This window comes from Otolemur garnettii, unplaced genomic scaffold (genome assembly GCF_000181295.1).
Source record: "Otolemur garnettii isolate 467f Iridium unplaced genomic scaffold, OtoGar3 scaffold00004, whole genome shotgun sequence".
NCBI lineage: Eukaryota > Metazoa > Chordata > Mammalia > Primates > Galagidae > Otolemur > Otolemur garnettii.
The window spans coordinates 42,995,749-43,009,049 of NW_003852399.1; the positions used below are offsets into that span (position 1 = coordinate 42,995,749).

Genomic DNA, 13,301 nt, shown 5'->3' on the forward strand with positions numbered 1-13,301 from the left:
TCTTGCCTTTGTATAGTCATTCTTCACTTTACATAATATTAAATTATGCAACTGTTAGAAGTAGCACAACTATGTTAATAATTCTAGGAATAAACACAGCTGGTGATCACACATCTCAGCTGGTGGGAGGAGATGAAATGCCTGGAGCGTTGAGTGTGTCCTGAGCTTCAGTCAGGTCAGAGGAGAGTAGAAAGCCCTGGAAAAATCACTCAAGTTAGTAACTGAGAGTCAGATAAGATCTGGTTCATCCTATAAGGGTACATGTGAGTATAAATGTCTTAACACAATAACTAAGAAAAAGACATGAAGGCTATGTTAACCAGTTGGATGAAAGTATTTCAAATTGTATACAGAAACAGTACACTGAACCCCATGATAGTATTAATTAGTACACTGCTATGATTTAATAAAATAAATAAATAAAAAAGACCTATCCTGTAACAGTAACTTTTTTAGAAATTTCAAATCTATATATAATTTTTTATTGAATTTAAGTTTCAGGTTCTCCTTTTATACTTAAGATAGTTGCTTATTTCCTACTAAAATATCATATATGCAGGCAAATTGGTTATATTCTTCACTCTTAGGGGAATGAATGGTCTCTGAAGTTGGACTCTTTGATGCTCATAAAGAAGATCACTTGGGGACAATATATTTATCAGTATTTTGATATATAAAAAACTTGGAAACAAATTTGATAAAACTAGAGATTCAAATGTTCTATTTTATTCTGAATTACAAGTGTTAATTTTTCCTAGAATCTAATTATTAAAATCTAGTGATTATTTAAAACTTTTTTTTTTTAGATATTACCAAATCACTTGTGGTGACTGAGTTGGGCTCTACCAGAACACCAGATATTGTGAAAGCGACTGTTTCTAATATGGAAAAGCTTTTTTGTGTTCCTGTTCATGGGTAAGCTCTTTCTTATCTCCCACATAAAGTTTCAGACCATTTAATATTTTAAAGGCATGACTTTTCCCTTAGAAATGAAATTCTTATTAACAGGCATAGGATCAGTAACATAATTCTAATTTTTTAATGTCGTGTGGAAAACTTTTTATTTGGAAATATTTCAAATATAACAAAAAGTTGTGGAAATAAAGTATTAGAAAGAGCAATAGGACACTCCTTACTCAGATTCACCATTGTGAATAGTTTATTCCATTTGCTTTACCTTCTTAACTATTCCCTGTCACTCAAGTGTGCCTACTGGCCCTTATACTTGCTCTCTGTTGCTCTTTCTGTATATGTGTTGGCAAACGTACATGTTTTCTCCTGAACCATTTTAGAATAGTTTAAATATACTATGGCTCTTGAAGAATGAAGATACTCTCTTCCATAACCATGGTACAATTGACTTTATAAATATACCTTTTTTTTTTTTTTTTTTTGGCTGGAGCTGGTTTTGAACCCGCCACCTCTGGCATATGGGGCTAGCGCCCTACTCCTTTGAGCCACAGCGCTGCCCTATAAATATACTTTTGATGTAATTTACCATCCATATCTTGTCTGTTGGTTGACCTATTATGTCTTTTATAGCATTTTTCTTCCTCCAATGCAGAAGTCAGTCTATGATCAGTGCTACATTTAGTTACCATTTCTCTTTAGCCTCTTTTAGTCTGGAACATTAGAGCCTAAGATATGGCTAACTTCCCTTAGGCTTTCCAATTATTTGCATTGCAGCCTGCAAGTGGACTTTTTATTGGTAGTTCCTTTCTCCCTGTCACTTCTTAGTTTATATACAGAGGATGCTAAAAAAGTGTACACTTTTTAAGAAAGGAAAATACTACACTAAAACTGTATACTCAATCTGTGCCAACAGTATGATTTTGTATCTTGTGTCTTTTGCATTTACAGAAGTCAAACATGACCTGAGTATAACAATTTTAATAATCAGTTCCCCCCTTCTTGAAATGTGTATACATTTTTTGGGCACTCTTTGTATTTGTGCTTTTTTCCTTACTTCACTTTTTAGATCTCAATTAAATTATCTAATAGTTTATTTTGTTTAGTTTTTCAAAAAAATCAAGATTTTGATTATTATTTTTACCTACTTTTTTTCCTTCTCTGCTCTATTATTTTCATCCTCGAGCTTTATCTTGGGTTATTTTGTCTCCATTCCCCTTCCCCTTTTTCATTAGAAAATTTATTTTAATTCTTTGATATTTAGTGATATAAGTATTTAGGCTATGAATTTTCATCTGGTCACTGCTTTTGGTGTATCTCATAGATTCTGACATGTATTTTTTTCATTATAATTATTTTTCATAAATTCTGTAATTGGTTGGAATTTCCACTTTTACTCAAGAGTAGAATTCTTAATTTTTACAAAGAGAGATTATCTTATTCTATTTACTGTGGCTTATAACAGAATACCTGAAAGTAGGTAATGCATAAAGAAAGGAATTTATTTCTTACAGTATGGAGGCTGAGACATCCAAGGTCAAGGGGGTACATGTGGTGAAGGCCTTCTTGCTGGTGAGGACTCAGCACAGTCCTCAGGCTGGACAGGGTACTGGGCATCACATGGTGAGGGGAATGACCATGCCAGCTCAGGTCTCTCTTCTTCAGTTCCATTCCTGTGATAACCCATTAGCTGATTAATCCATGAATGGGTTAATCCGTTCATGAAGGCACAGCCCCTTTAACCCAATCACCTCTTAAAGGTCCCCTGTCAGCCATGCCAGTCCTGGTGGCTCAGACCTGCAATCCAAGCCCTTTGGGAGGCCGAGATGGGTAGATCACTTGAACTCAGGAGTTCAAGATCAGCCCAAGCAAGAGTGAGACCCCATCTGTACTAAAAATAGAAAAACTTAGCTGGGCATTGTGGCAGGTGCCTGTGGTCCCAGCTACTTGGGAAGCTGAGGCATGAGGATTACCTGAGCCCAAGAGACTGAGGTTGCTGTGAGCAATGATGATGCCATAGCACTCAACCCCAGGGTGACAGAGTGGGACTCTGTCTCAAAAAAACCTAAAAACCAAAACCAAAAAAGTCCCCTATCAATACTGCTACACTGGAGATTAACTTTCAGCACAAGTTTTAGAGAGGATGTATTCAAATCATAACATTCATCCTGGTTCCCCAAACTCATGTTTTTCTTATGGATATGTGTACTTGATACCCATGGTCCCAAAGTCCCAAGTTACCTATTTCCAAGATATAACAGTGGTACACACATAAGACAGACATTCGTGTTCTAAAAGGAGATTTGGAAAGGAGAAAGGATTAACAGGTCCCAAGTAAATTTGAAACACAGCAAAACAGATGTTAAATTCTTTTTTTATATTCTACTGCTGAATTATTTTTAATGATTTAGGGATCTTGAAAATGGGCTGAGGTAGTTTTATGGACAAAAACTTTGTATTTTAAAGCTGGAGAATAGAATCAATGCCTATAGTTCAGTGGTTAGGGTGCTGGCCACATGCACTGGGGCTGGTGGGTTCAACCCCAGCCCGGGCCTGCTAAACAATAATAACAACAACAAAATGGGGTGTTGTGGTGGGCGCCTATAGTCCCAGCTACTGAGGCAAGAGAATCACTTAAGCCCAGGAGTTTGAGGTTGCTGTGAGCTATGATGCCATAGCACTCTACCAAGGATGACATAGTGAAACTCAAAAAAAAAAAAAAGTTGGAGAATAATTTCTTTTGTCTTCACAGGTGCCACCTCTTTGATACATTGGGGCGAGGGTTGGGCCCACATTGGGGTGCAGCCCATATGGTTATTCATATGGGGCTGTAGTCAGATACTTGAAGCTTTTTCAGGTATCACTTACAGGCTGCTGGTGACTTCATTGTCCTGGGGTCCAGGTCGGGGTCCTGGCCCCACAGTTCCACTAGGTATGGCCATACTGGGGACTCTATCGTGGTCTCACTTGCATGGCTCTATTAGGCATTATGCTGGTGGGGACTCCCCTCATGAGCAGCAATGCCACATTCTTGGTCCACAAAGGCAGGGATCTCTGCAGTGGCTCTGGCCCTAGGACAAATTTTGGCCTGGGCACTCGAGCTTTCAGTGACATTCTTTGAATCTGAGTGGAGTCTGCCAAGCTTCCACAGCTCTTGCTTTTTGCAAGCCTGAAGCATAGCATCATGTGCATGCTGTCTGAGATATGCAGACGCTGCATGCTGTCACTTCTACAGCTGTGGCATGAGCCACATCTAGAGTTGTTTGACCACAGCTGGAGTGGCAGGGAGCAGAGAACCCGAGTGGCCTTGAGAAGCCAGCTGTGGAGAACGCCCCAGTCCTGCTCCCTAACCTGCTCTGTCCTCCTGGACTTCTGGGGCTATGATAGGAGGGGCAGTCTTGAAGATGACTGAAATTCCTCTGGAGACTTTTTGCTAATATCTTGAGAAATAGCACCTTGCTCCCTGGGTCCCTGCTATCTGTGCTAATCTGTTTAGCAAACAGTTGCTAGGTAACCCTATTGGTTTCTCTTATAATTACACCTGCTACTCCTGGAAGGAGGTGCTCCCCCAAGGTCTCAGCAGCACTACCCCTAGGGTTGTGCTGGGTGTAGCCCACATGGTTGCTGGCATGATTTGGAGTCTGGTGCCTGAAGCTTTCCCAGGGGTATGTTGTGGCTGCTGGTGACTATTCAGTTCTAAGGTCTTGGCAGTGGTCCCATTCCATGGCTCCACTAGGCAGGTATGGCAACTCTGTGTCAGCTCTGGGGTTCCACATTTTACCATTGGCTCTGTCCCAGGGACAAGTCTCTGTCTAGGCTCGCAGGTTTCTGGGGCCATTGAAATCTAGGTGGAGGCTGCCAAAATTTATAACTTGTAATTTCTAGAGCTGTGGCATGAGCCTTGCCTGTGTTTGGTTTACTGCACCTCAGCTGAGGTGGCTGTGGAACAGTTGAGGTGCAGGGAGCACAGTCCACAATTGTCCTGGGCAGCTACTCATGTACCTCTCCTGTCCCCTGAAACCATTCTGCCCTCCTCTGCCTCTGGGCCTCTACTTCTAGGGGTGGCTTTGAAGATCTCTGAATGCCTGTGGTCTTTCTTCCACTGTCTCAGCAACAGCGCCGGGCTCCCTTCTATCTGTGGTAGGCCCTTTAAATGCTTGCTGGGCTATGCCCCTCTTTTATTCTCTAGAACACATGTCTTTACTCTGTACTTAGTCAGGCTGAACATTTTCTAAATCCTTCTGTTCTGCTTCCCTTGTAGTTAAAAATTCTGCCTTGGCTCGGCGCCTGTGGCTCAAGCGGCTAAGGCGCCAGCCACATACACCTAAGGTGGCGGGTTTGAATCCCCAGCCCGGGCCCGCCAAACAACAATGACAGCTGCAACCAAAAAATGGCCAGGCGTTGTGGCGGGTGCCTGTAGTCCCAGCTACTTGGGAGGCTGAGGCTGGAGACTCGCTTGAGCCCAGGAATTGGAGGTTGCTGTGAGCGTGATGCCATGGTACTCTACCCAGGGGGATAGCTTGAGGCTCTGTCTCAAAAAAAAAAAAAAAAAAAAAAAATTCTGCCTTTACATATCTCCTTTGCTCTTGAAACTCGGTGTAAGAGGCTGAAAGTAACCATGAAGCTCCTTCTATCTTTTGCTCAGAAATTTCTTCTACAGGATGCCTTTGTTCATCACTGCCAGTTTGGTCTTCCAGGAAGCCCTCAGGCGTAGACTCGGTTCAGCTGGTTTCTTTGTGCATTTATCACCCGGATGGCCTTTACTTTATGTTCCAATTCTTTGTTCCTCAATCTACCTGAGACCTTGCCAGAAGGGCCATTACTGCCCATATTTCTATCAGCGTTCTGGTTACTAATACTTAACCAATTTCGGTGGAGTTCCAAACTTATCCTGATTTTCTTGTCTTCTAAGTCCCTACCAGGATCTCTATCTGTGTTCCACTCAAGGCATTTCAGACTTTTCCTAGCCTGTTCCTCTAAATTCTTTGAGTGTCTTCCAATTCTTAGTTCTAAGCTGCTTCCACATTTTCAGCTGTAAAGCTGTGTAGTCACCAGCAGCCGCAACATGAATGAACAACTCCTGTGATAACCCATCAATCTACTAGTCCACGAATGCATGAATGAATTAATCCATTCATAAGGGCAACCCCCTCATCCCAATCAGCTCTTAAAGGCCCCATCTCTAAATACTGCCAGATTAGGGATTAAGATTCAACATGCATTTCAGAAAGGATAAACATTCAAACTATAATAGAGGCTGTACAAAATTTTTTCAGTTTTAACCTGTAGCTTTACTGCACTGCAATAATTCTAGTTTAGGGGAGTTTACTGATGTTTTCTTTGTGCTTTACTCTGTGATCAATTTTTATAAAAGTTTCATATACACTGAAAAAAAAAATATATGCTCTCTTTTCAAGGTGTCAGGTCAACATAGAGACAAAAAATTTACCTTATTTTTTTGTTGTTGTTGTTTTGTTTTGGTCTATTTACCCTGCCTCATAGTGAGAGTGATGTGTTAGATTATTCACTGATTTGTGTGTTTCTCTGTGTTTCTTCTTGCAACTGTTGTAGCTTTTTTATTACACAGGTGGGAACTGTTATTTGACATTTATTCAAAAGAGGTTACACCTTTGTTGTGTGATTTCACACTATAAAGTATCATTTGTCTTGTTTCATGTGCTTTTAGTTTGAGATCTCCTTTGAAATCAGAATTGAAATTTCCACTTTCTTATTGTTACTATTGGCGAGGTAAATTTTTGGCCATTCTTTATTCTTATCCCTTGAAATCACTGCATTTTAAGCTGCATCTCTGGCATACAACATAGAGTTGAGTTTCACTTTACAAGTTAGTTTTAAATCCCTCTTTTTTTAAATGGATAAGTTAGGCCTGTTGTTTATTGTTGTTTTTTTGGGTCTCAGTTCTGTGGTATCATCTTACATTGTAATTATTTTGTATATTATATGTCAATCTGAAATAATCAAAAGGATTCAAACCTAACTTTAAAGAGTTGATTCAAGCGAAAAATTAGACGTAACCATCTGGAAAACACAGACTGGAGAAAAGGGAGTCAATACTCTGAAACTAAATGTTAATGTCTTGCTTATACCGGCAGAAAACAAATTTAGTTGTATTATAACATTTTTTGGTGCAATACTGGTTTAGAAATTCTAACGATTTAATTCCTGTTGTTTTCCTTTCAGCTTATTTTCATTTCTTTTCTAATTTAAAAGATGGTATATAACATTCCACCTTAGACAACGCGCTCGTCACGAAGTCTCGGTGTGCGAGACGGAAGAGGGAAGTTAATTTATAACAAAAATCAACAGTGAAGAGGGAAGGAAGTTTCCCCTGGTGCCCTTTAGCCTATTAGAGTATTTCACAAGACAATATATTTATAGTTATCTGTTTATAATCAGATAAATATTATAGCTGACTCAGGCCCCATATGCACGTTCCTTTAAGGGCCAAAATAATTTAAAGTTCCAACAGCTTGGACTTTGAATTACTTCACGTATATTATAGTTATTGTACGTATTTGATATGCCTTCTCTGCTTTTGAAAAGCAATTTCTTTTTGTACTTGTGAAGCATTAAATTTTATTCTAGCAGCTTTCTTTAGTATTAAAGCTTTTATAATGCCTTTATTACTCTTTTTGCACTTAGCCATTTGCTATCTGGAAAGGTTCCAGAATTTCCTGGCTTCTTCCTCTTGCCTATCATAGCAATTACTTTCCTTTCCTTTCCCCCGTTATCTCTTTTTATCCCATTCTTAAAGTTGTTTTCTTTCTACTTAGTCAGAACATATTATTTCTACATATTCATCAACCCATGATCCTCCCTTTCATCTCAGGTCTTCATGTGACTTCATAAAATGCTCACAGCCCTCTGTCCAGTGTTCCAGTCGCCTCTTCACGGGGGGAAGCTCATCCTGCTCCAGCAGATTCCTTGGGGAGGGCACAGGTCCACAGTATTCGCTGAGTTCGAGAATATCTCGTTCTGTTTTTCTGTGGCCTTGAGACATGAAGGATATAATATCCTTATATCCTATTGCTGAATATCTTATCCTTAATGAGCGAAAGCATAAAATGCTGCTTTATGTTGCCTTTCTCTGTCTGTTGCTCTTGAGAAATCCGATGCCACTAATTACCATGACCTTTACATGATTTTGTCTTTTACTTGGAGCTCTTTTTTCTTTTCTTAACCTTTGGTTAATAGTTTTGTAAAGATATAGCTAGCATTTCTTTGTCTGGGTCAATGTTTTATTTCCATGTTAGATCTGTGTTGTTTCTTTTAATTTGGGGGCTGTTTTATTGAGATGTAATTCTAAAGTGAGTACACTTTGGTTCTCCTTTTCTTCTTCAGAGACAGCAGGGGATGGTCCATCCCTTGTATCTTTCCTTCAGCCTCTTTCTCTCTCTTCTCACTTCTCTCTTTTCTGGCTTTTCCTCATTCCTTTTTATTACATTTTCCTTTGCACCTCATTTTTGGTCACTTTTTAATTTGTTCTTTATGCCTGATGTCATTGTATTATTTTTTCCCCATTTTCTTTCTTGACTTTAATAATCTTGTTTCATTTTTTTTGTCAATTTCTACTCCCAATTTCTATATTTCCAACTTTACATTTTTTCCCACGTCCACGAGTATTTGTTGGAAGATATTTACTTCCGATTGGATTGATGTTTCAGTTTTATTCTGCATCACCTTTTTTAGGGAGGAGAAATTATAGCAAAAAAAGTAACGTTTTTATCCTCAGTGCCTGATGTTCCCAGCTATTTTTAGAGACAGGGGCTCACTCTGGTTCAGGCTTATCTCGAACCTGTGAGCTCAGGTGATGCACTTGCCTCAGCCTCCCAGGTGCTGGGATTACAGACGTGAGCCACTGCTCCGGGCCCTGTGTTCTGTATTTTTGTGAGCATTGTCTCACTTGCTCTGAGGTTGGGGTCTGTGTTCCCGTGGGTCCTCTCTGTTCTTTGGCATCAAGTCTTTTTCACCTCTTCACTCTCCCTCTCTACGTCTGCAGTCTTGCAGGGCTTTGTTAGGATTCATTTGTTTATTTACCTTTCTTACTCCTTAGAGACTGTTTGGGAGTTCATGTTTTCTGATTCCCAGAGGTGCTGAAGGAATGGTCCTATATAGTTCATTTGTCCTCCTTGTTGATTTGTTTTCCCCAAGGAGTATAACAGATAGTTTCAAAATCAGCATGCCACTGTCATGCTCTAAACCCCAGAATACCACCGTTTCATAAGAGAAGAAATAAAAGCAAATACCAATTTTTACATTTATCCTTAAACTTTCGAGGAAAGATAGAGGTTTGGCAGCACCTGTAGCTCACTGGGTAGGACACTGGCCATATGCACTGAAGCTGGTGGGTTTGAACCTGGCCCTGGCCAGCAAAAGCAACAATGACAACTGCAACAAAAAAATATCATGAAATGATTGTATCCTGAAATGATTTTCTGAGACCTTTGTATTGGTTTTTAATTTCTTTTGCATCTCATTGACTTTGTTTTAAAAATCAATATTTTTGATTATTTATTTATTTTGAGACAGAGTCTCACTTTGTCACCCCTGGTAGAGTGCCATGGTGTCATAGCTCACAGCTACCTCAAACTCTTGGGCTCAGGCGATCCTCTTGCCTCTGCCTCCCAAGTAGCGGGGACTACAGGTATACATCACCATGCCTGGCTATTTTCAGAGACAGAGTCTCATTCTTGCTCAGGCTGTTCTCAAAGTCCCGAGCTCAAGCAATCCACCCACCTTGGTCTCCCAGAGTGCTAGGATTATAGGCATGAGCCACCATGCCTGGCAAAAAAATCAATACTGTTCTTTTTTTATTTTAAGGATTTCTTTTCATCAGGATCTATTGCTGGAGAATCATTGTGTTCCTTTTTGGGAGACACATTACCTAGCTTTTTCGCACTTCCTGTGTCTTTACATTGTTTTTTATTCATGCGATGTAAGGGTTGTTTCTTTTTATTTTTGAATTTATTGTCATTGGGTGGGAATTTTTTCTTAAAGGTGTGACTATGTCAGTTGGGTCCGTCCTTCCAGTTTTGCTATTGGGTTGTGCAGTAGTAACAACTCTGCATGTTTGTTGGGGTATGATAGCATTAGTGGCCTCTGTGGATCCCTCAGTGTGTTAGGATATAGCTACTGGTAGAGGCTGTGGTAAAGCTGTACTGTAGACTGGGAGGTTAGGTGGGACCCATCTTCAGGTTTCAGGGCTAGAGGTGGTGGGCTACATGTATCTATCCTTATTCCAAGCAGGCTAAACCTTGGGGCTCTCGGTGTCTTTCTTGGGTACAGGTTGTAGTACTGGTATAACCCCAGTGTGCAGACTATCAAGCTCCTGGGAAACCAGGGCGGGATGGACAATGGCAGTAGTAGTGGTGGTGAGATGGTCTTCTAGTTCCTGTGCTCTTGTGGTGGCAGTGGTTGCCACAGGTTGTGCCAGCCAGCATCCAGACCTGAAAGTGGCATTGGCAGCTGAGACTGTAGCACTAGGTTGTTTATTTCTGGAACCTCTGATCCCTGGGAGAAGCGCTCATGTCTCACCAGTGTAGATTGGCTTGTGAAATCCCCAGGACCGAGAAACAACAGCATCTCCTCCTGGTCAGGTCCAGGAGTGGGGAGAGCGCCTGGTTTCAGCACCAGGGGCTCGAGCCTACCTCCTGTTTGCCTCTCAGTTTGGTTACAGGAGTTCCCTGCTCTAGTCCTCATTTTTCAAGCTGCAGCCTCAGTCTCCCTAACACCTAAGACCGCTGGGTACAGGACCATACCGTTTGCTAACAGGTAGGATTAGCAATGTGATCTTACTGTAGCCACTTAGGTCTGTGGAAGGCTTAGGACGCTTTCTAAAGGAGCTCCTTCTAGCTGCTCTGTTAGAATAAGGGGTCGGAAGGGTCCAGGTGCTCTCTTGTGACCCGGATTATATGATTCCCCAGTGGGAAAGAGGACTGCAGAAAGATGCCACTCTGTTCCGTCCTGGGGAGTCACTCCAGTTGTCAGCCAGCTCTGAGCCACACAGGCTGCCTGCTTCCCTCCTCTCTCCCAGACTTTGGGGTTTCCTCTCACTTTCCTGTTCAACTCTCACGTCTCCTCCTGGATATTCAAACTGTGATTGTCTACACACTATTTTGGTTCTTCTAAGTAGATGAGGTATATTTGAAATGCTTCTAAGAAGCCATCTTGCAGGGAAAAAATGTTTTTTAAAAACCCAATTTTATTTTTCTTAAATGCTATTTGGTAGGCTCCGTGGTGTTGGAACAGCAGCACTTAATATGTGCCTTGTGGCAACTGGAGGAGCAGATGCATATTTTGAAATGGGAATCCACTGCTGGGATATCGCAGGCGCTTCCGTTATTGTTACTGAAGCTGGTGGAGTGCTGCTGGACGTTACAGGTACAATAACGGGACAGTGAAGCATGTTTCTCTCCACATCTGTTGGACTTTCCCTCCACATTTTGGATTTTAAAAAAATCTTTGTAATTGTTAGACCTTTGCTTCTCATGCAAAAAGAAGCTATGTAATTTTGTGCAAAATCAAAACAAACGTTAGAAGAAAGAGGTGAGAATAAGAGCTCATGATAATGTGGGACTGATGGTGATAAATGGCTCAGCCTGTTCAGATGTGAGCAGCAGGATTCCTGAGAGATGGCAGAGAACGCCTAATAGTTACTGAGTCCGAGGCTTATCCCAGAGGTTTTGAATGGTGACCATGGTGATAGTCAATGATGGACTTCTATCACCACCTTCTTTCCTGGACCTAGAGAGGTTAAATACTTACTCTGAGCTTATGGTGAAATTTTTAAAGGGAATGACGAACCTGGGTTCACAAAATTCAACAGTGATTTAGGAGAAAGGCAACAAAGTAATATGGAAAAGAGAAGGACAGTGGTAGGAAAATGCCTTGGTGTCAGATTTACTGTGCATAGATTCTCAAACAGGGTGGAGGTATTACGAAACTGATATCAAACCGGAAACTGATATTTCCTCAAAAAGGATGCTTAGAAATTCAGTGCTGTAATGACAAAGCTTAAACATTGTAGTTAAGTGACAGAGTAGATTTTTAAAAGAAAATTGGAAGTATTAAAATGTTATGATTTACCATAGTACATATTGTTAGACTAGTGTTGTACTGAATCATTTTGGTGCCGGATATAACTATCTTCCATACTTGATTTGCCCTTAGGTGGACCATTTGACTTGATGTCACGAAGAGTTGTTGCTGCAAATAATAGAACATTAGCAGAACAGATAATCAAAGAAATTGAGATAGTACCTTTTCAACGAGATGATGAAGAATGATTCCAGCAGCCTCGTATCCAGGCACAGTTGCTTTCCCCCAGATCGGCTGACTCACTGACGGATATCTGTTTCAGATACTTGGTTCAAATTGTCTTTGTTGGAACTTGGTCTATTATTTTACTAAGACTGTGCTTGCAAGAATACATAATGTTTCTTTCATTGTTTTGAAAAAGGTTGCATGTAAGAATATACTTTAGGAAAAACACACAGGAGGTATGAGATAAAGACCACATCAATGAAATAGTTAATTATTAATTTTGCATTTCCGACTATCTAAGGTCCTCTGAAATTTTTACTTGCTGCATCTAAATACATAAACACTCACTTAGAGAGTTACCTTTAAGAAAAATGTTTATGAGTTTCAAAAGTCATATTTAATTAAATTTGTAAGGATATAAAGAGTTCTTTCCTGACCAAGGTTTATTTCTTTGCAGAGAAACTTGTTTGCTTACTCATCAATGTCGGGTTAGCACTCAGTATAGTGCTTGTCAAAAGGAGGCAATCCACAAACAACCATTGTAGGAAGGAATAATTTGCAGGGAACAATTCCTCGTTATAATAGATACATAGGTAATAAGCTCACCATGCTGGGTTTTTTGCTTCAGGTGTTGAAGTAAAAATCACCTAGTTCTCCTTTTTATATTTCACATTACCATGCCGTTTCCCATTACCAGGCTGCAAGACAGCATTGCTTACTGCAGGCATTTCAGCAATGAATACATTTTCAAAAGCATTTCGTTACAGTATCTATTTGGATTTGCTTTGAAGTCCTTGTGTAAGAAGAGAGGAGAAACTGTTTCCCAAACTATACTTCTTCCATCTCTGAATTAATTAGATACAGTACTAGTAAATCCAATATTAGTATTTTAAAGATATTTACACAGAGTTGATGGTGCTGGCAAATATGCTGTGTTGTTAATATCTAATGATTTGATTTCTTCCCAAACTCCTTATTTAATTTTATTGCTGCTGCATTCTCTTCAGCCTTTAAATATTCCTTTCTAGTCTTTGGCCTATCCAACTCAAAAGAATTTTAATTCTCATAGAAATGTTTAAAAGATTAGTTTATTGTTTAGTTCATGGCAC

At 40.1% G+C, this 13,301-nt stretch overlaps 1 protein-coding gene across 1 annotated transcript in view; it reads left to right on the plus strand.

Moving 5' to 3' along the window:
• Positions 1 to 12,215, plus strand: part of LOC100964508 (inositol monophosphatase 1-like) — an 89,960-nt gene extending 77,745 nt beyond the window's left edge. Inside the window, exons 7-9 of the mRNA XM_003782523.2 lie at positions 807 to 915; positions 11,159 to 11,310; positions 12,100 to 12,215. Of these exons, the coding sequence (XP_003782571.2) occupies positions 807 to 915; positions 11,159 to 11,310; positions 12,100 to 12,215 (377 nt within the window). The remainder of the gene's footprint in view (positions 1 to 806; positions 916 to 11,158; positions 11,311 to 12,099) is intronic.
• The last annotated feature ends 1,086 nt before the right edge of the window (positions 12,216 to 13,301 follow it).